Genomic DNA, 25,498 nt, shown 5'->3' on the forward strand with positions numbered 1-25,498 from the left:
TGGGTTTTCTATGGTACCTGCTACCTGCAGAAAGCATGAGACTACCTAGTAGGGGTTATAGGTAGCTTTCTTAGAATAGGAGCGTTAGCTTGGTTACACTTTCTGTCGTCATGCAGGAAGGGTAGAAACGCAGTGCAACACCCAGCCCCTGAGTTGACTGAATCCTCTGGAGGGCAGTAGTCCCACCTGTACTCTTATATATGCATGAGTCTGCTGGAAGAAACATTCCTGTAAAGTATCATTCCCAACAGTATAGGGTCTTTTTAAAAAAATTCAGAACAGGTGCAAAATCAAGAAAAATACCTACTTCATAAATGTAAAAATAAACGCGCAGCTTCATATAATATTGACACAGCTCTACTTAATGTAGGAAAGCTCTTCAAGTAGAACTATACTAATTTAGAGCAAAAGAAATTCTCAGCATAGCACGCTGAACTTCTACACGTGCAAGTAAGCAAAACCAAAGACCAATCTCATATCAGGCAGGCGCGCAAAGTTAGCACCAGAGGACATTCAGCCTCTAATTACTGGCTCAAGATCCTGGCACAGGAAAGCATTCCATCTGATCCAGATGTTTATTTTTCCTCAAAATGTATTTGTGAACTTTGTTTTTAGTTGTTCCACAAACCGCTTACTACAACAATGGCCATGAATCAATACTATTTCATGTTGCGCACTATTCTCCTGCAGTGGTTGGTTTTCATTTCCCCTAGCGCTTGTTCCAGTTGCTGAATTAGGTGGAGGAGGGTAGACGGGTCGGTTTGCAACACCTGGGCAGTTTGATCTTCATGCTGATTAAGATGTAGCTTTATAGTCACAGCAGGCTTAATCTGTTGTCTCAAACTTCTGCTTGCAAGCTGAAACAGGAACAGGCAAACAAACAAAGGAAGATGGTTATCAGCTTTCATATTTACAATTCGCAACAGGTTTGCAGGACCTGCTTGGAGGACTGTTCAAAAATCCTTTTCATCCACATTAAAGATATACACAATCTATTATTTAGTTTTATCATTAGGCAATACTAATCCCCTTTAATTAATGCTTTCATAATATTTCTGAAAATAGGTGATAATTAGGACTGAATATATTACGTATATGCTAAGATTTTTAAAACACCAATGGAGTTATGAATTCAATTTCCATAAAGCAACACTTTGCATCATTATATATCCTGTTCATCTTATAACTAGCAATAACAAAATTATGTCAGTTTTAAATACAGGAAAAACTGCTACCTCAATTACTTTGAAATAATATACATTCATTTTTTAGTAGTTGTTTATGATGTTAAAAAAATGTAAAGTGAAACAAAACACACAAGTTACCTGCACATCCAGTCTCCATTCCAGATTGTGATAGCTGGGAAGCTTCGGTGTCAGCTCACCAAGAATGCTTCTAATCTCTTTCCTGTTATCGAGGTACAGCTGCAGCAATAATTTGTTCAATTCATCTGAGAATCCCAGAACATGAATGGAATCTTGGAAGTCTGTCTCAGAAATCTAGAAATAACAATTTAGGCCTTAATGCAGAACTGTGTAATAATCGTTATTTGTTGAGAAACAAATAAAACTGTAAGCAAACTTTACACATATGGCATGCTGCAGTTATTTTCCTGCAGGAATGGGTGAGGACAATTCTACAGCTAGGACAAAACAAATCATCCCTGTTTTAAGTGACTTACACGTGTTGATGTATTACTGCTGATTTGCATGAGCTTCAGGAACAGTTTAAGATCCGTTTTTTAAAAAAGAAAAACATTCAGCATCCTCACATTTAAGCCTTCATATCAGAAAACAAAATGCAACACAAGAAAAGCATCTGAGCTTTGTCATGAGGAAGTACATATTTCTGTCATCAATTTATCAACAGATGTTAATATAATATTGATACTCAAATTATAAATACTCTGAAATGATCTGAATGCTTTCATGCATAAGCGAATACCAGGTACAACTTTAAGGCTCACATTACAGTAACTCAGAGAGGCCCCAAGAAGCTGATTCCCACAGGTCAATGCCTTTGTGCTGCCCTGGAGGAGCTGGTTCATTACTGTGAAAGCAGTTATTTATTTACAGAAAACGTCATACCTCCACAATGTATTCATACCATCAGCACGTTCTGCGATCAATTCTTGTCTGCCACGATACACTACAATTAACGTGTCAATCAAGCCACCTTACTTCAAGGGAAGACTCTGTGATATTTCAATCCCTTCCCCGCCTGCTCTTCAGAACAACGTCTGCTCAAGTTCAATTTGAAATAACTTGTCTCTGTATCCCTTCTCCGTGTCTATATTCTACCACATCAATAGTAAACAGTCTTACCTATAGAAAAGAGCAATTATCCAACTATTATTCTTTCAATATCTGCTTACACCCACCCAAACTTCTTATGTCAGAAGCTGAAAAGGCTCTCAAACCTACCATGTCAGCCAAACGTAAGGAAGACTGCACAGGGGTTAGTACAGCACACATTCTGCACAAGACAGCAACAACAAAATCTTCACTTGAGTTTTGCTATTTAGACAGAGCTCAATCCTGAAGTATGCTTCTCTATAGGGACTAAATTATCCCATGTTCTTGCTATACACTATTAAAACATCAAGTTTTAGCTTCAGATTCCAGTTATCCGTGCAGACGCAGTATTTCAATAAGAGAACAGCATAACAGACACCTTTTTAAAAAAAAAATAAAATTAAAAGAATACACGTGATCAGAATTTTGAATTAGCTTTTCCCCATTCATCAGTATTTTCAGAACTAGAAATGTCTAGAAGACATCTCTTGAGCATATCCCTGAATTTATGGCACAGACATGTCCTTACCATAAGCTTGGAGCTTTCAGTGAGAAGATATGTGAGTCCTTCCACCCCATGCTGGACAGTGTCAACACCGACGTTAAGCTTTCCTGTAAAGAAAACGCAGAGTACCTATTACTTCCTTCTTAAGCTGCCACAGCAACAATACACAAAACTGCAAATCTACCCAAAGCCAACTTGCAAAATATGCATAGAAAAGAGAGAAAAAGAGGGCTGAGCATCCTTCAAATAATAACCTAAGGGGATCGAAAGGCAAGTTGCCCCCCCCCCCCCCCAAAAAAAAACCCCAACCAAACAAACCAAAAAAATAAAACCCCAAACTAATTTATTATGGCATGACACAGAGAGAACCGCATGCTCATGTACCACAGCTGTCGTGAACACACCGGGACAGAAACGGGCAACCGACAGGCTCGGGAGAGACACGGCACCCCCGCGGGCTCCCCGCAACACCCCCGCACCCTCCGACACCGCTCCGCCGCCCCCGCCCCGCCTTTCCCGCTCTCCCGTTCCCGCGGCGGAGTCGCTACGTCCCCCCCGCTCCCGGTCCCCCCGCCCCGGCTCTTACTGGCGGCGGCCTCGCAGGCCCGCGGCGCCGCGCCCCGCCGCAGCAGCTCCAGCGCCAGGCGCCCCAGCTCGCCGACGGCTGAAACGAGAGGAGGCGACTCCGCTGCAGGCCCCGCACAGCCACGGCCACGACCGCGCCCGCCCCGTTCCCACCCCGCTCCCCGGGCGGCTCCGGGCCGGGCCCGCTGCCGGACCTGCGCCGCCCGCCCGCGGCAGGCAGCCCAGGTGGGCCTTCTGCTCCTCCGACAGCACCAGCAGCATCGCCCCGCTCTCCCTGACGCTCCTCGCCGCGACCGACCAGGAAGGGGCGGCCCGGGCCCGCCGCCACCGGGACGCGCCTGCGCGGGGCCGCCGGGGGCTGCTGCCGGCGGGGAACCGGGCTGAGGCCGAGGGGTGGGTGGACGGACGGACGGACGGACGGACGGACGGATGGATGGAGAGAGACACCCCCAGCCCCGTCGCACCCCCCCCGGCTCGGCCTTCACAGCCGTTCGAGAGCGGTTCTGTCCCGGGCTGCGGGGGATCTGCTGTACGTGCGGTTCAAAGCTGTTCTGCAGGTACAGCCCACACTAACACCCGGATGGCACCGAGGGGCATGGCGCCATACTGCCCAAACCTGCAGGACAAGGATTACACTCTGGTGACACTGCTGCGTCCCATGGCTGGTACGCGATTGCATTTGTGTGCTGAAATTAGGTAGAGGTGGCATCGCTATTCCCGTCTGCCTAAAATAGATTTCTAAAAACGTATATTCCATGTTAAATAAAGCCAAAAAAACCCAACCCCCAAAACACCAAGGTTCTGAATTACTAAAATGATGCGTAACTTCTCAAAGATCTTTTTTCTCTTTTAGGCCATAATTCATTTTGTTAAACAGCAAGGCTGTTCAGCTTTGACAGGGTTGTTTTAGATCAGAATAGCATTAGGAAAATGTGAGTGGAAAAATATTTCATTTTATTTTGTTACCTGACTGAAGTACTATCTTTTCCTCGGATAATGCAGTGCTTCTCCATGAGACAAGCAGTCCAGAACTCTTTCTAGCTATCCCACACATCTCGGTGAAGTGTTATGCTTGCCAACAGATATGTTCCAGTATAATTATATTTGCAATTTATAAACTTATAAGTTACCATAGTTACATCTACAGGAAATTTTTGCAATTTTGTGGCTGGGAAATAGGTATAGGACAAGGTCCTGCAAGGCCAGTGGGGTGGGGGCTTCTACTCTCTTGGACAGCAGCCTTAACACCATGAGTTTCTTTTGAGCGGCTATCAACCTCAAATAATCCAGTTTTGGTAAATTTGTCTGCTATTTCCATTCCCCCTCCACCCCACCTTGTTGTAAACATTCACCCATCCTGTTAAGTGCTCTGGTTAATGATGGTCAGTAGATCTCAGGACCAAGACCTTCTACTATAAAAAAATGTGAAAACGTATTACGGATTTATTCCTAACCTCTTCCTTACTGAGTTCCAGTGCTTTCCAGGAGCAAGTCCAATATTACAAGCACAGACATCAGAGACTCTGAAATATTAAATGTAATACTTCAGCACCTGTTCTTTGGAGATTTTAGAGGATAGCTTCACATTACCTCTTAAAATCATAAAGGAGAAAGTAGAGGTAAGGACTGTGAATCAGCGTGAAGGGAATGTAATTTCTTAGCCATCCTCACAAATTGAAACAACTTTTGGTGGTATATTAGAATTGCAGATTTTTGTTTCTAGTCTTTAGATTTCAAGCATGACCTTCCAGCAGATGTTCACATCCAGAGTAGCAGTTCCTAATCAACTCATCCAAATAATTTTACTTGCCAAGTCCTTCTACGTATCCGACCTCTGCAGTCCACAGACAGGCCTACTGTAGTTCTTCCAAGCTACGAAGTAGGAAATTTTTCTATTCTGTACTTGGTACATCTACCTGAACTTGGGAAAATGTGACCCATAGAATAGTTTGGGTGGGAAGGGACCTTGAGGACCGTCTAGTCCAACCAGGCCGTGCTTCCGCCTCATTGGGGTCACTGAGGAGGCCGCACCGCCCGCCAGCCCCGGAGAGCCGTGAGAGCGGGTATGGCCGTGACGAAGGGAAGGGAAGGGAAGGGAAGGGAAGGGAAGGGAAGGGAAGGGAAGGGAAGGGAAGGGAAGGGAAGGGAAGGGAAGGGAAGGGAAGGGAAGGGAAGGGAAGGGAAGGGAAGGGGCTAGCACCGCCCGGGCTGCGCCCGCCCCGCCCCGTCCCAGAGGAAGCTCCTCCCCCACCCCGCGGGCGGGGCCAATGGCAGAGCCTCGCCCCGCCCACTCGCCTGCTAAGGACTGCCCCGCGTCACGCACCGGCGGCTGAATGGCAGCCTGGGCCAGCAAATAGCCTGTCGCGGGGCTCGTGCCTCTTGCTGCGCGGCGGCGGGGCGGGACTTCCGCTGTGGCGGCTGAGGGGTGGGAGGGCGCCATGGAGTCGGCCTAGGCGCGGCCCTCGGCTCCCCGCGCCGGGCCCTGTGCCGGGCCCGCAGGTGAGCGCTGCCGGGGCGGGGGGCGCGGGCGCCGGTTCCCCTCGGGCCTCTTCCCTGCTGCCGGGCCCCCTGGCTCAGCGGTGGTTAAGGAGTTGCTGGGCCCCTCGCTCCATTGCGCAGCGCTTATTTGCCTCCGCCCTTCGAGCGGTGAGGCGGGGCCGCGGCCGGCCCTGCTCGGCTGTCCGCGGGGTCCGGCGCTTCCCTGTCCCGCAGACCATCACCGCACCGAGCGGCCGGAGGGAGGGGAGGTGAAGAGCAGTGAAGGGAAGGGTACCAAAGCGCTCTCCGAGCATCGCTTCCAGACTGGTGAAAGCCAAACCCTTGCTCTAGCGTTTCACACATAGCTCTGAGCCGTTGCTCCGAGGTTGTCTGGGCACGGAGGTACTGGTTATGCTTCGACGAGAATAAGTAGGATGGAGGCTGTCTGGCTGACAACCAAATAACTAGTAAAAAGGTGAAAAAAAAAAAAAAAAGGAGGGGAATAGGTCCTGCATCTTATCAGATCTGAACAGTGAATTTTGTTTGTGTGCATTAGTTTTCAGTTCTGTGGATAGGTCTTAAATGGAGATTTGGGTCAGTGATGATATGGTGACATCAGAATGCAAAAAGCCGGAGACATTGGGGCTTTTGGGGATATGTGTGAAAATTGTTGATATTATCTGTGTTACTTTTGTTCATCCTACGCTTGTGGAGTTTTGGAAGGTGCAGTCTAGTCTATCAAAATATTTAGAATGTTGTTACTGAGTTTGTGGGAGGACAGAGCTTTTGTACTTTCATATGATTTTTGTAATTGCTATAAGCATTGTAATCGTCTTTGGTTCTAAAATAGAATTTAAGTCTAATACAGATGTGCAAATTATTTTTTTCACCTATAAGAGGGGAAAGATGTGTTTTCTTGAGAGAGTTGAAGCACGAGCATAACCACGTGGACAAGGAATTGCTTTGTGTTGTCTTCTGCTGTGAAATAAGTTTTGAGTTGATTGAGATGTAAACTTCTGAAAATTTGGCATTTTATATATACTTTGTGGAGCTTGGTTTGTGGTAGTTGCTAAAGCTCTAATTATTCCTGTTGGTGTCCCAAGCCAAGTAATTTTTTCATGACACCTCTCCAGCATGTGCTCTTAAGGCGTGTTCGCGTTGGCAAGTTTGAAACTGATATTATTGGCAGGATGAAGGACTTGCATCTAAAAGAAAGTTTTCCACTCAGGTTGCCTGTTCCGGTCTGGGAGTGAGTGTACTGGTGTTAAAGACACTGTGTGTTTCATAACCCCTTGTTATTAATACAAACAATATCATTAATGCATTAAGAGGTAGTCACGGTGTTCTTAGTGTCTGGTACAGCAGAATATCTGTTGTGTATTGTCACTTCTTATATCAAGCTTATTTAGCCATCCTGATTTTCAAGTGAGAAGGAACATTTTTCTCTCCCCTTCATTTGAAAGTGTAATCAGAAGTGTATTTTCTGTTGTACATACAACACCACTACTTCTGCACTATCTTTATGGGCAAGACTTTGTCTGATATATTCCAAGTTAGTATATTTGCTTCGTGGTTGCCTTACTGCTCACAGATATGCCGTGATACAGCACACCCCACACTTTCACCTCCTTAGTTCTGACCTGATGATCCGGTTCAGTCCTGCAACAGAAGGATGTAGCTCCCCGGGTTTAGTTTGTTTTGTGAGTTCTAGGACGTGGAGTGGGAAGGAAAAAAAGAAACAATTCTCAAACGCCCAAGGTTACTTAAGGAGAACTCTGTCTATAGACACTGGAAAATCAGGTGTAAAGTGAGGAAGATGAGTCCAGAGTCAAGTTTAACTTCTTTTCTGTGGTTTACAGCATAGTCTTTAATTACGTATGCCTATATTTCTGTGTGCTATAAGCTGCCTCATTTAATTAAGAGTATAGTCTACAAATGAACTATGGAATTTCAGGAATTATGAGGCTTTTTTGCTTGCATTTGAGGCCATAGTTCTTGGGCCCAGAAGAATGTGTGTTTAACTCTTTGGTAGAGAAGACTGCACTGTATGTACCTGTTGTTTGTAAGGACAACTTTAGTTCAGGTATTTTATAATCTTGCTCAATAGTATTTTAATGCTTTTTCTGTGTTTTAAGGTATGTGCTGAATTTGCGGCATTGGTTAAAATATTGTGATAGCTTCCAGTGTGTTGTTGCTTCTGTCATAGTAAAAATGATTGCATTTTTTTTGAACAATTGCTCTTTTATCCTTCAGTTTCACTGACATCCTCTTTGTTAGGGCAGGCTGATGAGAGGAACTGGTAAATCTTAATTTAGAAATAAAAATTCTTGAATTTCATAATTCATTGCAGGTTCCGGTGGCTGTAACTTCTGTTGCGCTAACCAGTTGAAAGTTTCACAAAGCATCATATGTCTGAATGACCAAGTCAGAATCATGAGAACTGTTTTTGAAAATATCAGCTGTTCCCTCCCATTAGTCATAAAGAATTTTAATTAACTTTGTGTTAGTTTAAATCAAATCTAACTCTCCAGTATGTGCTCTAATTAGCATTGAGGACCTCATTGTGGGACAATGCTTTCTGCTTAAAAACCCTACAAAGGATAGAATAGGAAGACTGGAATTCTTAGGTGTTTCTTGATTCTGAAAGAGAATGGAGTAGTCTTGTCTGTGATTTCTTGGATAAGTGAACGAAGTTTCAAGTGTCAGAATGAAGTATCTGCAGTCAAATGAAAACGAATCCATGTGGAACTATATTTAAATAAGAAGCCTCAATTTGGAAGCTTTCAACAATCATACAAGCAATTTGGATGACCTAATTGAGTTTAATTGTTTGTGAAGTACTTTTAATTCCTCTAATAAAAGTAGTTAGAGTGGATTCAGATGTTCTGATAATGATAATATTAAGCACGTACCATCTACTTTTAAAACTTGTCCCTGAATTATTTCAACTATTATAGCAATACTAGATGCAGTGTATTTGCTGTTATTTTATGTTACCACTTTTTTAATGTTATGGAATTTCAAGTAATTTCTTACTGTCACCCTAGAAGAATTGCTAGAGAGACTTGGTCATCCATTTGTGGACCAAGTAATTCTTTTAAATGTAGCAATGAAAATGTTTAGGTTTTGTACTGAATGTAGTGCTTAATTGTTGCTTGTTTTGTACTCTGAAGAGGTGTATTGGATTGCATGTTTTTTGTTGAATGTGTTGGAATTTTGAATGTTGGATTTCTTAGCTTGATCACGTTTATGTGTGAGTTTTTATAAGGGCAATAATATATTTTGTGCTTCTGTGTTCTTAAAGAGATTGCCTGCACATAATCATGTTACAGCTAAGCCTAAGAGGAATCTGAAGTTACTCTGTAGACGGCTAATAATTGTCTGTTTTAAGACTGGATTATGACTGTAGCAACAGTACAAAAAGAAATTGTCAGGTGCTACTTGTCAGTGGAGAACAGAGGTCCTGCTTTTCGGCATTAGGTTGTGGTTTTGCACAATAAAGAAAGTGAAAGGCGTTTAGTAGTGAGAGCACAGGGGGAGGTTCCTCCTGGCTGCTTCTCATTAACAGTGACTCACACCCTTCTCACGGGGCTGTTCCTGAGATTTTTCTGGGAATTAATGGTGATCAGGTTGTACACTCCGCTCTTGCTGTATCCCAAGTGAGTAAGTAAAAGGCTGTTGTGGGAGGCTGAGTTAGGGTAATTCTCCATTACTGTTCCTTGCTCTAAGGAGCTTTTGTTGTTAAGATGGTCCTCTTCAAAGAAAAACAAACAGGTATTTGTTTAAGCACTAAAATGTATTACCTCATTCAGTTAGTAGTTTCGTTTGGAACAACCTTTCTGTGTGAGAGTTGTCTGTCATTCTTTTTTAAGACCGTGTCCAGCAGATGAATCAGTTGTTGAGGTTGACCATCATGCAGAATCCCACTGAGTCTTTCCTCTCTAAGCTTGTGTGCATACTGTGTCCCCCTGAACGTCACAGGTACAGCCACATTGCAAGAGCGTGACAGGCAGAAATCAGTGATAGTTGTTGTCTCTCAAGTTCTGTAAATGGAAGTGCTGCGATTAAATGATCTGGGTTATTACATAGTTAAAATGTGCTCTTTTAAAATGCAAATTTAGAAAACATCTCCCATGTCAGTATGCTTATAAAGGCTTATAATATACTTATACAGATTAAGTGTATTTTTGTGACAGGGAGGGTAGGGCAGTAATATATCCTGTATTTTAGGAACATCATACAGGACAGAAGCCTCTACATGTAGCCCAAGAGAGATGGGGGAGAAGATAGATGAGCGTTTGACCAGGATCCTTATCCAGTTCCCCTGTCTTTCCCCTCTGGAAACCTCTGTCCCTTTGTCAGCTGACTGTTGCTCCCATTCAGAGTGCTTTTCTCAACAGCATAAACCAAGGCTAAATCTCAAACCCCTACATTACTGCAAGCTGTGGGAAGTATATATACAAGAATTTAAACTCCTTTATGTGGGTTTAAATGTCCCCAGTTATGTGGAAGGCTGAAACTTCTCCCTTGCCCAACCCAAGTTTTTTGATACTTGATTTTGCAATTTAGCTAGTAGATTTTTTTTTTTTACCTTCATACGAGTGTGCATTATGTTACTGCTTCTTGTTTGTATTAGAAGCTGAAAGACCCGTGTTGGATTGAATGCCCATAGGCACGCGGTATTGAGCATTTTAGACTACAGCTTTGCAGAGACGTCATTTCTTACTACATTAAATGTGGTATTTAGCAAATGTTGCAGATTTGTGCCACGTTGTTCATGTTTGTGGAACATAAATTTTAGGGCCTTACAATAAGTGTGGAGGAAGTTGGTCTTTCACATTCAATGAATTCTGTGGTCATAAGGAATGGCCTTTGTCAGTCATGGAAATGACATTTTAACATGAGTTATGTTTGTTGTCTGGATTGGGATTCTCAATGGTGCCAGGAAAATAATTATTTGGAAGAGGCAATTGGAAAGTAATCTGTAATCCATTTCAAAGAATACCAAGAGTTTCCAAACTGAGGAGTACTGTGGATTATTATTTTAAGTGTTAGCTGTTGTCTTTGCTGGAAATAATTGAAATGCTCAAAATTTAGACATTATACCTTTAACATACGTGTTGTGTTTGATGGGCCATATTTTGCGCTTTCAAGATGTGTAAGGTTGTAAAATTGGCCAGTTTTTGATGTGAGAGATTACGAAATGAAATCTGTTACCATTGCAGTTCATGCATGTGTTACGTTTGGGAGGGACTTCAAAGTTCTGTTCATGCAAATGTTTGTTTTGTTTGGGGTTTTTGTGGGTTGCTTTTTTTGTTGTTGTTCTTTGTTGTTGTAGTTTGTTTTTTGTTGTTTAGGGTTTTTTTGAGGGTAACATTATACTGTCAATGACTCCAATAAGGATGTAGGTATCATTGCTCGTACAAGGAAGGCGTTCAGGCCTTTAATCTGTGTTTTTAATACATTAAGAAAAAAAATCTCTTTGCATGGCAAAGGAGAAATATCAAAATGCTTGTTTTACTTCCTCCTAGCCCCTCTCCTTGCTTTTTTTTTGGCTTTGATTAATGATAAATCAGCAGTTTTAAAGAACAGTTTCTGTTAGAAAATGTGCCGCTCTATTTCCAGACACAAGCTGTTGCGTTTTGCTGCTGGTTTTGAGGAAAAATTATTAACAAAGCAGAATTAACTTCCTTTTAATGTCATGAGCTTATGAAACGCATAGAAAAATACTTTATAGAATATTTGTGTTCTTTTTTCTTGAAGATTTCAAAAATGCACATCCTTTACAGGAGACTAAATCTGCTGTCCAGGCCATGAGTCATGTTTGAGCATTTGTGAATTTCACTGAAGTTAATAAAACTAGTTTGTATTTGGTACTTGTTGGTATCACTCTGGTTTTGCAAGTCTATGTTTAGAATAAATGCTTTCTGTAGAATTACTCCAGGTACATGAGGAATTTTCCTGATTCAGATTTATGGTAGGAGAAGGGAAGATTAAAAGAGAGAATGTTTTAGGTGATTAATATTATGTGAATGTTCATTCCTACATGCTGCTTGCATTGCCATGCGTTGCCTACAGCTTTTTGAAGTACTTGTATTTGATGCATGCATTCCCATGGAGGTTACGTGCTCTTAGCAAAAGGAACTTCCATTTCTAAAATAATCGTATAAATTAAAGATTACTTATTTCTCAAAAGTAAATGTAGAATAACGCTTTGCGTACTTTAGAAGAAAAGCTTTGACTGACCAATAGAGCCTAGTAAAATAACAGAAGGACATATTTGTTACAAGCCTTGACTCTCCTTTTTTTTTTTTTTAATTGCAGGTATTAAATAAAATATGCTGTTGTCAATAGGAATGCTGATGTTGTCTGCCACTCAAATATACACTATTTTGACTGTTCAGTTATTTGCTTTCCTGAATCTCTTGCCTGTGGAGGCAGATATTTTAGCAGTAAGTATGAGAATATTTGTCTACATAGATGAAATCCCTACAGAATTGAATCTTCTTTTAAACTATTCTATTAATGAATCAATTAGTACAATAAATGTTATAGCAGGTTGCTTGGAATGGAATTGCCTTAAGAGTTTTGTTCAATGAAGAAATAAATTGCTAATTTTCAAATGATTTTACAGATGATATGTGCTCAGATACTGTGACAGTGAAAGCACTTAATTCCCTTAGTCATTTGAAAAGTCCCAATCTGACCAGATATCCTGTAGTACATTATAACCCTGTTAAAAGAATTCCATGATTATTTGGTTTAGACAGAAATTTAAGTTTTGGAGATGGATGCCATTTTGTAGGGTAACCGTATATAAATAAAGTAAAATAATCTTCTGTGGCTAGTATAATTTATGCGTGCGCTGGAGGCTTTGTTGGTAAAGTCTTGGTGTATGTTACACCTAGATTTTTTTTTAATATATCAGGCTAATAAATAGTACAATGAACATAGGATCAGTCATCAAAGTTGTTGCTGGCCTATTTACTACCTATTTTATTTATCGTATAGTTTTATGGAGGAAGTTATATGCATCTTTGTAGGATAGATCTTAAGCCACTGAAGTAGTTAAACCTAAGTACTGTGGCCTCTACATTCCCTGATAGATCCAGGAGAGTTATTAGTATCCTATCAACTAATCTAGGAGAACAGAGTAAAAAACCCTTGACGCTAAATTTTAAAATAAAAATACATAAAAGTTTGTGGTAATGTGGGATTGATGAATACTGAATTATGTTATTTGGATCTCTGAGTTGTTACTATTTTATTTTTTTGTAGATAAAAATTTTAAGAAATGATTAATGCAGCTAGATAATTGCTTTATTATGGAACTGACATCACCATTTTATTGTGAAATTTTGAACTGGCTTTCTTACTGTAAATCTGATTTCCCCTCCCCCCTTTCCTCTCTCACCAAGCTTGTGCTTCCTCTTTTTATTAAAAAAAAACAAACCCTAATTTTTATTCTTGCTGCTTCCTCCCTTAGAAAAGATATTTCAAAACAAAACCAAACCCCACCAACCTGAGAAAGAAAAAAGGCATTTTGGAAGTTTAGTTTATTTTCTTCTGTTTAAGCTTCCATGTGCAGTGTTCTAAAATGCTTCCATTTGAAAATGGAGTGGTTTTTATTCTTGAATATTTGGAAGTTACAGATTTATTCTGAGAGTAACTTTGAAGTAGGAAATACAGAGATGAACTGGACACTTATTCAAACTTCATTGTGAAAAGGGGCCAGTGGAATGCTTAAGAGATGCTCAGAAGCAGAGGGCATGTTTGCACACTGTCACATGGAATTGAAGGCATACAGATAGCTTACCATCTTGAGAGGTTTCGTGGTTTAATGATTGCCTGTTTGGGGAGCAAAATTCCAGCTGAAGTTTTAGGTTTGTCAGTGAAAGAAATGCTGCTTTTCCTTACTGATTAACTTCTGTGTTCTCACATAGTTGCAGCCTCAAATGAAGTAATGCTTGTATGAAGTACTGCTAGGTGTATATGAAGCATGATTGGTTATTTTTTAAATAGGGGATAAAAATAAATAGGTGTGTGTCTGACTCCTAGCTTAAGTTGGGGCTTGCTGAGTGTTTCAAGGGAAAAGCTACATTAGCACAAGCTTAGGAAGGATGTTATAAAGAAGGTAAATGAGTGACTAGTGAGGACTGAGGAAGGCAGGGTACTGGTGCGAAGCTGTGCTGTGTGGCGGCGGGATGGAAGATCAGGAGAGTTTTTGTGGAGCAGATTGATTACACAGAACAAAAATGCTACCTTGCAATTTAGCTCCATTCCTAGCTCTTTCCCCTCAATTTTATTAAAGTCTGTGGGAAGGAAGCTCCTTTGAAACGTTCCTCATTTGAAACAGTTAAGGTAAATCATGGTAGTGTTTTTATCTGTAGTTTGAGTTCCCTGGTATAAGTCTGGGTGTTGCAAAATGTCTGGTCCCTTTGAAATAAACATGATCCTTACTTGACTGTTCTGTTTGACAGTTTGATGATACAGTGATATTTCTGAGTCACTAAACTATTCAATAAAACTTACCAACTGATGTGTATTCAATTCAATGTATAATTCACAACTTTTGCAGAAAGCTAACTTTTTTACTTTTAATGAAAAATATTCTAGCATACATACTGTCTGCACTTTTTATTGTATGGATTCTGCATTGGTTAGGCATATCATAGATGTACAACAAAAGATGTACAAGGAAAGGGGGAACAAAGCTTCCACAGATTTAAGGTCTTTACAGTATTCCTCTGTTTTGGAATGAAAGCCATAGTATAAAACAAAACTGTGGATAGTTTTCCTGAACAGATAGCAGGGAGTTGAGAAGGGATAACATATGGAGGCTATTCTTTGCTTACAATCAACCACCTGTTAAAAAATGTTCTTCCCTGTACGCAAGTGAGTTCAAAGCAAAAAAAAAAAAAAAAAAAAAAAAAAAAAAAAAAACGAAAAAACCACCAAAACAACAAGAACACCACCATCCAAAGAAACCACCACATCCAAAAAAACAGTTCTTCAGATTTTTGCTTTTTTTGGGTTGTCTGTAGTTTCTCTTCTGCAAATATGATGGTATTTGAACTGTAGACAGTAGAAAGTAAGTTATAACGTACAGGTAACGTAACAAAAGATCCATTAATACTTTATTGTTTTAACTACTAGATAAGAAAAGAATGATGTTGCCATGTGAGTAGAAGAAGAGTAGAAGAAGCAATTTTGTGATTTCCTGATGAGGTCACAAGAGGCCCTATGCCAGATAAATATTTTAATCTGAAAAAATATGCAGTGTTGTTTATTTCTACTTACATTTGTTATCTCTTTCCCTCTTGCTGTAAACCTGAATTTTCTTTAAATTTTATTTCTCTTAGTATAACCTTGAAAATGGAACTCAGACCTTTGATGATCTACCTGCTAGATTTGGCTACAGACTGCCAGCAGAAGGCTTGAAGGTAAAAAAAAAAAAATTTTTTTTAAAATTATATATATGTTCAGGATATATATAGAGAGGACTGTATCTGCTGAACACTTCTTCTGTAAGATAAAAGTTAAATGAATAGTACTGAGGAAAAATAAATACAGAACTGATTAATCTACTGCTCAAGGAAAATAAGTGTGCAAAGGGTCTGATGTGAACTGTTGTTCGTGAATAGGAGATTCCTCGCCTAAGAGGAGAATCTTGGCAATCTGACCTCTTGTATGTAAGAGAGAATTTGCTGAACACTCTTATTAAATAAGTTAAAAATAACTGAATGATGGGAGTCTAAGTAAGCAAGTTTGGTACGCTGTTGTCTTTTCCGAAGTTCGTCCCAATACTGATCTATGATGTCAGTACCTTACGCTGATATCAGTGGATGCCATATTGAATTTTGTCTTGATTTATTTTTTTTTTAAATATTTTGAGGATTTATTGTCTCTGTAGGGTCGTATATTGGCTGGCCCTTTCACATAGTAAAGTGTGGAAGGGCAAGAGGGGTTATCTTCCTTGCATGTGGCCCACATTAAGTGCTGTGTAAAGGATTGGTAGTTCCTTTTCTTGGGAAAGTACAAGAACTGTTGTCAGTTTGCTTCCCTCTTTGCGTTTCTCAAGCAAGTGAATGGAGAAACTGGTGGGCTGCAGTTCTGCTTTAACCACCGCATGCGGTGCCACAAAGCTGGTGGCTGTGTAGTAGGTGATTGATCATAGACCCTCTCCTTATACAGTTTCCTTTTAATTGCAATCCGCACCCCACAGCAGATGAGAAGTTCCCCATTCTCCCAGTGCTGTATCATTAAGTGGGGAAAATGCATGTAGCACATATACATGTTTGTTAGTTATCTGTTCCAGTGTCTTATAGTCCAAATAAAATTATGGCTTGAAAACTGGTCGTAGGATTATTAACAGAAATAAGCGATAATATATTGAATTAGCAGAAACAGTAATTTTATTTTATTTTTGTTAATCCAGTTTTCTTTGATATATAGGAACTAAAAAGTGTGTAAATTTTATTCCATATTTAATTGTAAAATACAACTAGTATTAGAGAAGATGGAAGTGAGGTGTATGGATTTGGAACTGGAAAGGGAAAAATCGTATTGACGTATCATGCGATCACATCAAGTGATTAATGTGCAAAAAAGGTTAAAGATGGCTGTAACTGTGGGAATACATATAGGACGTTATCATTGTTTTGCACTACATCAGAAATTCAGAAGATGTGAGGTCTTCTGAAATACAGCAGCAAGCATGTTTTGTACAGTGGGATAATTCCTTTTCCATGTGTCTAGTGTGATTAATACACTTGGAACATAGTAAGGTGTGTAGATGGACTGAATTAAATGAATAGAAGGGAAATTACATTGAAGGTGAAATGGGAAAAAGACTACGAAGAAGGTTGCATAAATGTAGCTTGCATAGACAATTATGAGAAGGCGTGTTCTGCTTTTTCTGACTTCTGCTAAGGTAGTAGCTGTCCATAGGCACTGGTGGCAGAAGTCAGTAACTGGTGTAAAGACAAGCTCACTTTTATCTGTGTAAAATAAGATAGAGGAGGTAGAATATAAATTATTTGAAAATAAAATATATACGGTGATGTTAACACTGTAAACTGGTGTGGTAGTCCTGCTGCTTAGAAAAGTATTTAAAAGCTAGATGAATATCCAGTTCAGTTACAGAGCTCACGTCCTCTGAGGTTAACTTTGTTGCCGAGATTAAGTAGCTGATGCTTGTTGTCAAATGGCAGTGAACAGTGGGCATGCTGCATTTTTCTTCTTGCCTGGTGCCTTCACATAAGATGCAGTGACATGAACTGTTTACTTTCTCAGGATCACATTCTTGCAGTCAGCGTCAGTAAGCTTAGTTCATTTCAGATAAAATTTTTCTGTTCCCCTCCTGTACTTGAAATGCTCATCTACAAGAAAGGCAATTTAGTTTAGCTGTACAGTCTACTATTTATGTGAAGTTCAGTTTTCATTATTTTTTTTTATTGTGGAAGTGGCTAGATGGAATCAGTCTTGTGGCAGTAACTTTTTTGTCTGGCTGTCACTTTGAACAGTGTATGAGTAAGTATTTGTGACAGAGATGTATATGTTTTTATTTTGTATGAGAATCCTAAGCTGTAAATGTGTTTAGGTAGGCCACCTTCCAAGTTCCAGTGAAGTGGAATTGCTATCATTTATGCAACTATGGAGGTTGTGAATAGCACATGAGGGCAGAGAGCTGTTTTCCTGTTCATTCTTTCTGTAGCTGTATGGCCCCAAAACCTGGCTGTGTGGCATCATTGATGCTGCAATGCTTAGGAGTAAACTATGCAAAAAATGAAGCTGATGTGAAGGTACGAGGTTGTATCACTCTTCATTTGCGTGGTGTCCTTTTGCAGTAAGAATTTCTGTAACTCGTAAGAATTCTGCTGTAAAGAAGATTTTGTTTTCAGAGCCAGTAGGTTTTATCATGGGGAGAAGTGGTGTTAGAGCTCTATGGTTGTTTACTGACTATATTGAGAAACAGAGGGAGATTAAGTGATTTGCCCAAGTAGTGAGCCAATTTAATACATCAAAAATAGATATAAGGAGCTTTGATTTTAACCTTTTTAACTGTGGGACAGCTCTGTGCCTTAACTAAGGTAGATGTCATCACCTGTGTAGAAATAATAATGAGTTTTAGACCTGAATATAATACCAGCATGATTTTTTATGTTTCCATTAAGTTTTTAATTATTTTAAAAAAATGCTAGGATACTGGTTGAAATAGGATGAAAATGTTTTTTATATATATGCATTTCGTTAACTGTAACATGATGCTGTGTGATTTGTGTAAAACTTCTCTGTAAAATGTAGTTGGTTCCAGACATACTGCTCTTTTTAAAAAAACAACAAAAAATAAACACTTTGCATGAAAGTGTGTAACATAAGTAGTGTTTGCTCTATGACTCAGGGGAACCTCAGGGAGCTAAATTTGGCTGTCAGCAAATCAGTGGATATTGCTTTTAATTGTTATAGACTGTGTAATGTTGTGCCTGTCACCACAAACTTGGCAAAGAATGGCTTGCTGGTGCAGCTTTTCTGCCAAAAGAAATATTATCATTACAAAAGTCTATTCCTCAAAACAATTGCTTGTCTCTGTTGTAGGTTAAACTTTACGAATGATGTATATTATGGACAAAATGTAAGATAATATATAAAAAGTACACTTAAACTGACAGTTTATATATGTAAGCTTACATATATTTTATATATCGAAACAGACAGTTTATATGTAAATTCAGATAGAATTACATATGATATAATTACTATATATAATTATTATTATTTCTATACAGCTGATGACCTCTCTACATATCTAAAGCTGTCAGTGAAAACTGCGAGTTTAAAGCTCTCAAGGATATATCTAGAACTGTAGCAATAATTTCTTGAGGCCACAGCAGTGCAGCTTCTCATGATCTTTATTTGCATAAAACAAATTACTTGTATTCTTATTTTCTGCAAATTCACCACTCTCTATCTGTATGATAATTTGCTCTAGCTTTAAAACTGATTTAAACAAGTGTGAATCTTGTAGAAATACTTAGGTCAAATGATAGTCCATGCATTAGTGTCCAAATGCCTCTACCACACTGTGACATTATTGCACAAACACCTTACAAAGAAAGTAATTTTTCTGAAGAGGTGTGTTTCAAATGAAGGGTAAACAAAACCTCCTCTAGGTGCATAGTCTGGATTTTTCTGTATCTTGGTAATCAAAATGTGTTGTGAAGAGACTAACAGGAATCTAATTAGTACCAATCTAATGGTTAGTTAAGTAACTAATTAATATTCATCTAAATAATAAATAAGCTCCTTTTTAGGTGAGGTAGAGCTTTGACCAAGGAAGCAAGCATATTCTAGTAAGGGAAAAAGGAAAGGTCTGCTCCCCTTACAGCTAGAACAAATAGTGTTGTGCAGTCTGCATGATATTCTTCTGGCATTCGTCTTGCATGAGTGTTCGTATCAGCAGTGTTTATGGTGTGCTTTATGCAGTAGGGAAGAAAGTTCCCGAGAGTAGTCAACTTTGAAGTCACAACCTTGTGGAGAGGGACTAGTGTAAGAGCATTCGATGTGCAGGTGGGCATGTTTCCTCTGAAAGAAGTAGAATTTTTCAGTAGATATTAAAGCATGAGGTTAGGAGAGTTTCCACTCCAGACATTTTCAGTGGTGGAGTACTAACTCAATCACCTACAAACAATCCAAAGATTGCTCCAAGGTTGATATTGCCAGAATTTCCTACTTCTGTGAATCTTTCAGTGGTAGCAGGTTTGATGATCTCTAGTCCTTGTTTACCGTAGCAAACTAGCTATTTTCTATGCCAGTTCAGTGTCAGTTTCATGCACCAAACTTTCTTCTATTTTCCCTTTTAATTTCCAGATACTAAGTTTGTGTTAGTGCTTTTCTTAGGCTATTATACTTTAGGTTTCTTGATTAGTCTTCATGTATCTTAGGATAATACTTCCACAATATTAATGTAGTGTATGCAGTCCTTTTTATGCTGAATTATCCTGCAAAGTCTGTTACGAACTTCAGATGATGGAATTGGAAAAACTATTTTCTTTGTAATTCTTTACAAACATAAAGATTTTGATGCATCAAAATAAATAGTTAGGGATGTAGCAGAAATCTTGCTATGATATGTGACTGAGTTGAAAATAAGAATTTGTTTAACTTTTTTATGAAAATGTACAGTTTTCTTTCCTTATAGTTGTCTGCCAACCCTTTTGTTAAGACAAAGAGAAATGAAGCTCCTTTTTTCTCTTCCTGTTTTCTAGGGATTCCTAATAAATTCAAAACCAGAGAATGCATGTGAGCCTATAGCCCCACCTCCACTGAGAGACAACTCGTCTGGTGCTTTTATTGTGTTAATTCGAAGGCTTGAGTGCAACTTTGATATCAAGGTAAGGTGTTTGGTTTTTTTTACCCCCCCCCCCCTCTGTTCAAAGGTCTTAAAGAATTTACTGGTGCTTCAGAAAAATATCTGTAGCTAACAGCAAGATAGATTCTGAAGGGAAGGGAGAATTTTATTGTCTACAGGCAGATAAAGCAGCACTGTAATGTGATTTAGTTTAAGATTACCTGTTTGTGAGCCAGCTTACATGGCAAATAAGGATGATGGATGCTGCAGTTTTATAATAGAAAACATTTTGGTAGAATATCAGCTTTTCTTGCCAGTTAGACTCTGCTGCCAGGGTTCACAGGGGAGATTAGGGAATGGAGATAACAGAAAAGCACCCAAAATCTGCAAGCCATTTTCCTGATTTGTTTTTGTTTTTAATAGCTGGATCATCTTGTGGCTCACTACCATTGTTGCTGGGGTCTCAGTGTGTTACAGTTGGTTGATGGGGAGAGGAGACAGTGTGCTGCTGGGCAGAAACGGGCACAATGACAAGATGGCAATGTTTATGGGTACAATAGCTAGATAATATATTATGAAGTATTTATATTACAAAAAATTTTGACCTGCAGCTGAAGTGGAGTATTTTCTGTGTTATTTTAAAAATACAAAATTAGAATTATTTGTGTTTGGCTGAAATACATGGTTTTCTTGAAAATAACCCTGATATATGGGGCAGCAAAGGATGTCTTAAGGAAAACAGGCCTCTTTTTGTCATTGGCTTTCATGAAGTAAAAGGAAATCCAGCCAAATTTGCTGCTATGTGCTATGTTCAGTTATGTGGTGTTGTGGTCAAACAGGTAAATTCTACCCAGACTGTAGATTCCAGCTGTAGAGACAGGCCCACTGCTCACGTAATTTACCTTCACATCAAACTCAGGAATATCACATATCTTGTACCATGAATCCTGTCACCGTGTGTGTATGGCTTAGTGGGAAAAGGAAGGGCAAATGTCTGCTTGTCTCTTTTACACCCTCTTTGCTTTTCAAATTGCTGCCCCTAAAATAATGGGATGGCATTACTGCTGAAGACCCTGTTAAAGGAACAGGTCAGAATTTTTCTAGTGGAATAAATTTTAAATCAGAAATACAGCAAATGCTTGTTTGTTGAAAACAACTTGTTATGACTGAGCCTTCAGATTTTTTAGTCTGGTACTAGACCAGAAAAATCACATCTGTGTTGCTGGTTACAGAATTCTGTGATTCTCAGTAACTCTGGAAGGCTGCTCAGCTATAGGCAAGGGTCAGGCAGGGGGCAGATGTGCAAAATTACTTTATCTGCCTAGCTATCAACTTCATAAATTTGATCTCTTGTATTTTAATTTTACACATCTTGATTTACCACACACGATCAATAAGTATTCTTGCAGGAGATGGAAGATTTGTACATCGTCATTGTGGGATTTCTGTGGTCAGTTCTTTAAGGATTAAGTCACGCTAGCTCTGTATGGAAACATTTTTTGGTTATGTTTTATATTTCATGTAATATCCATGGAAAAATGGATTCCCAGACATTTCTTCATTAGACAAAGAGCAGGGTAGAAAGTGGATCAGAAGTTCAACATGAGCATGGGTATCTATGTACTCACTGTCCAGTGAATTCAGATTTATATTATGTTGTCAGTACTATTGCAATATAGAATTTCATGCATGCTACAGCATTTTTCCCTGAACTTTCTGCCAGGAAGCAGCATGTGAGTTATATTACATATCTGCTACTTGACAACAGGATGCGGATTTTAACAAAAGCTGGAGTTTATTTTTAAAGCCCTGTTTCTCCTTCTATTTTATATTGAAAACTGCAAATAGAGGTGCATAGCTGTTTCTTAATTTTGTTGTGTATGAATCTTTACTAGGCCAAAAACTCTCTTCTTTCCTTCCATCTCTCTCTTAGCATTTAGGGTATGGTCATCTGTGACCAGATACGTTGTTGACATCATGGAGTTTGTATCATGTATTTTCTGCCTACGTAAAAGGTTTGTTTGGCAGAATAAGCATCACGTAAAATTGTGCTACTTACGGAAAAACTTCCTAGAATGGTCTGGGATTATATGTAGTAAATGATACCCCACTATGTTAAAACTGTCTCTTTAGGCACAAAACCCAGCGATGTAATACTGGCCAAATTCCCAACTATGCATTTATGTTTACATCTAAAACTGATTTTTTTTTTAACGTTGGGATTTCTCAAGGTGTCTTCATTTTCCAATAACATTGTTCTACAGCTTGGAATATAGATGTTAGAAATATGGGGAGAGAATCTGAATTGATGGTGCTCTGGGGCATGTAACTGTTGAGTAAAGAATTGATTGTCATTTTCTTGGTGGAAAGGTATTATGCAGTAAGAAATCACTTCCTGATGCTGTATCATCCTGTTTAGATAGATCTTAAAAATGGGTTAATGCTTCACATGCTGGGTTAATGCTTGATACGCCCGAGGGAAGGGATGTCATCCAGAGGTACCTGGACAGGCTTGAGAATTGGGCCAGCGTGAACCTCATGAAGTTCAACAAGGCCAAGTACAACATCCTGCACTTGGGTTGGGACAGTCCCAAGCACAAATACAGGCTGGGTGGAGAAGCAGCCCTGAGGAGAAGGACTTGGGGGTGTTGCTTAATGAGAAGCTCAACAGCAGCCGGCAATGTGTGCTCGCAGCCCAGAAAGCCAACCACATCCTGGGCTGCATCCCCAGCGGTGTGGCCAGCAGGGTGAGGCAGGGGGAGAGATTCTGCCCTGCCCCTCTGCTCCACTCTGGTGAGACCTCCCTGCAGTGCTGCCTCCAGCTCTGGGGCCCCCAACAGAAGAAAGGTTAGAACTAGATTATCTTTAAGGTCTCTTCCAACTTTAACCATTCTGTGATTCAGTTTTGGTGTACAATTAATGCTTTTGTCTTTGGGACCCTGGGTAGCGAGGGTGAAATTACAATTTAACAATATAACCGAACAGGGAATTGCTACTGCTTTTTGCAGCTAGGTGGTGGTGTTAAGCCTGTGCTCAGTCATGGTAGCTTGGGCAGAAGGTGCCTGGCTGGGATTGTGTTAATGTCACTCTTCAGTAATTCTGTGTCAACTGACCATTTTGTAGGCATCTTCATGTGTGGTTATAAATGAACACCATATTGGATTATAAAATCCAATAATTAAATAAAAGCCCTATGTTAAAAGTAAGTGGCAAAAGTGTGTAGGAAACTAAAACATTTCCTTAAGTAGTATAAATTACTTACTACCTGTCCTGAAGGACATATTTCAATGTATAATGGACAGTTAATAAACACCTGTTCAGAACATGGTGAAGAAATAAAACAAGCAAACAAAAAAATTTAATACTACGTAGAAACTGTCACTGATTACCATAGCAGATTTATGTGGATATGAAGATTAAGAACCTGCGATAACCAGGGACGTTTAAAGCTCACATCACTCAATGAACTCTTGTATTCCTTTCTTCAGTTTCAGCACTTGAGTTGTGATGTGTTGTCTCTGATGACTCCATTGCTGCTATTCTGTGTCACAAGCTCAGATATCTAGATGTTAGGTACTTTTCATCCTGTCCTTGTCTTGAGTGTTTTATTTAAAATTCTCAAGCCTTATTTCTTTTTTGCCTTTTTTTTTTCGCTGTTGTGCAGCATGCAAGAAAGCTTTGTATTTCAAGCTTGACCTAGAGAACCTTTTTTAGAATAATCAGTGGTAGTTTTCCAGCTTTACAACTCATGTTCCTCATTATTGTTTGTCTCTTGCAAAGAGAAACTGGGGGGGTGCATGTTATGTGTGTGTGTGTGTGTTTATATATACACACACACATACTTCCCCTCTCCTAGCTTTAAGGATAGAGATCTTAAAAAAAGAGCACCAGAACTTTCCCCTGGATTTTTCTGATATGGTGATGATAGCCTGCTGTACAGGAGAGATGGTGGTGATTTCCTGGTGAATTAGTGTAGGACAGGATTCCATAAGATTTGTTTATGTCTATGTTTGTAAGGGTGGTGTCATAGTTGGTGTTTGACTGATTAATAAAGCTGTTGTGATGCCATAATAGCTGAACGCTGCAGCTGTTTTTCAGTTTCAAAGGTATTTACAGCTGTGATGTTTTGGTCAGTTGTACTTAATGGTTGTATGCTTGCCCACTACAGAAATAGGTATTTGCCTTACAGTCTGCTTAAATACATGCATCTAAGTGGAAATAAAAGCTATCACTGTGTCCCGTACTAGCTTAATTCAGAGCAAGTCTCTCCAGCTATGGCCAAACTTATTATGTAGTTTTAAACAGGAGTTGAATACAGGATGAAACCCGTATGTTCCTCAAGGTTCTCTAGTGCTTTTTGCATGTTATAATGAGTTTTTATACTGTCATGGATGCATCAGAAGCAATATCTTAGATGAATAGTTGTAACTTAGTTATGTTTGCATTACTGATAGTCACTGCAGCAAATGCCATTTACATAGACCTTAAGCTTTGCTTGTATTGACAAAAAACCAGTATATATCAGAAACGTAACTGGTACACTATATTTATAGTTTTGTACCCATATTTATAATTTTTTACTTTTCCATGAGAAAGCTTCTGATGCCTGGGTTGTCAAGTAAGATATTTCCACATCTTTAAAGGCACGGGAAATATACTACTCATGTGATTTCATGAGCTATCAAGTGATAATTTCCAGTTTACCAAAGTAAGTTAGTACCTTTATTTTCAATTATGGTTAAATATTATTTTTATCTATCCATAGAAAGTTTTTTTTATTCCTGTTTTTAATATGTTTAAAAACTGTCTGTCTGCAGACAATATCGGATGCTTTTTCTGGAAAAATAACATAATTACATGAGTGTAAGAATAATTATATGATTTTGTTTTGAAAGGTGATACTTGTTTTGTAAGTGCAAATGACATTGTGGTAATACTTAAAAATTCCTGAAAGTGTACCTTGTCTTAGGACAGACAGGTTACTGTATTTTGAAGCAGTAGTCTTTCTAATAAGTACTTTTTATGGCTTACAGGTTTTAAATGCACAGAGAGCTGGATATAAGGCAGCTATAGTTCACAATGTTGATTCTGATGACCTCATAAGCATGGGATCCAACGACAGTAAGTACAGGTATCACTTCTTCTCTCCTGTTTGAAAATCATTTCACCCACTGGTGTGCAGTATTAAAATCAGGGTAAAGTATTAAACAAACAATAAACAAAAAAAACCCCAAACCAACAACAGAAAGCCCCAGAAAAACCCACCTCAACCAGAAATCCTTCTGC

The 25,498-nt window shown here is 39.4% G+C and overlaps 2 protein-coding genes across 4 annotated transcripts in view; one reads left to right on the forward strand and one right to left on the reverse strand.

Moving 5' to 3' along the window:
- Positions 1–561: 561 nt before the first annotated feature.
- On the reverse strand, positions 562–4,438 carry COMMD2 (COMM domain containing 2). Of its 2 annotated transcripts, none has more exons than XM_074591738.1 (5): positions 4,351–4,438; positions 3,386–3,463; positions 2,824–2,906; positions 1,326–1,499; positions 562–857 (listed from the first exon to the last, which is right to left on the reverse strand). In XM_074591738.1, the coding sequence occupies exons 1-5, from the start codon at positions 4,436–4,438 to the stop codon at positions 660–662; spliced, it is 621 nt and encodes a 206-aa protein (XP_074447839.1). In that variant the 3' UTR covers positions 562–659. The 2 variants fall into 2 exon arrangements, with proteins under 2 accessions (XP_074447839.1, XP_074447840.1); XM_074591739.1 differs by lacking the exon at positions 4,351–4,438 and adding an exon at positions 3,579–3,841.
- A 1,326-nt stretch (positions 4,439–5,764) lies between these two features.
- Positions 5,765–25,498, forward strand: part of RNF13 (ring finger protein 13) — a 44,948-nt gene continuing 25,214 nt past the window's right edge. Inside the window, exons 1-5 of one of the 2 annotated variants that reach the window (XM_074591155.1) lie at positions 5,765–5,883; positions 12,187–12,314; positions 15,225–15,305; positions 20,130–20,255; positions 25,246–25,333. In XM_074591155.1, the coding sequence (XP_074447256.1) occupies positions 12,201–12,314; positions 15,225–15,305; positions 20,130–20,255; positions 25,246–25,333 (409 nt within the window). In that variant the 5' untranslated portion in view covers positions 5,765–5,883; positions 12,187–12,200. Of the gene's footprint in view, positions 6,338–12,186; positions 12,315–15,224; positions 15,306–20,129; positions 20,256–25,245; positions 25,334–25,498 lie in introns of both variants that reach the window. The other variant, XM_074591156.1, reaches the window with a different exon arrangement.

This window comes from Larus michahellis, chromosome 6 (assembly GCF_964199755.1).
Source record: "Larus michahellis chromosome 6, bLarMic1.1, whole genome shotgun sequence".
Lineage (NCBI taxonomy): Eukaryota > Metazoa > Chordata > Aves > Charadriiformes > Laridae > Larus > Larus michahellis.

What these genes read in the sequence shown, in the direction of transcription:
- COMMD2 (XM_074591738.1), bottom strand. Translation starts at nt 4,438, where the DNA reads ATGTGTGGGATAGCTAGAAAGAGTTCTGGACTGCTTGTCTCATGGAGA. An exon ending in GGCCTGCGAGGCCGCCGCCA is followed by an intron (nt 2,907 to 3,385) that starts GTAAGAGCCGGG and finishes TTTTCTTTACAG; the next exon opens with GAAAGCTTAACGTCGGTGTT. An exon ending in CTGAAAGCTCCAAGCTTATG is followed by an intron (nt 1,500 to 2,823) that starts GTAAGGACATGT and finishes TGTTATTTCTAG; the next exon opens with ATTTCTGAGACAGACTTCCA.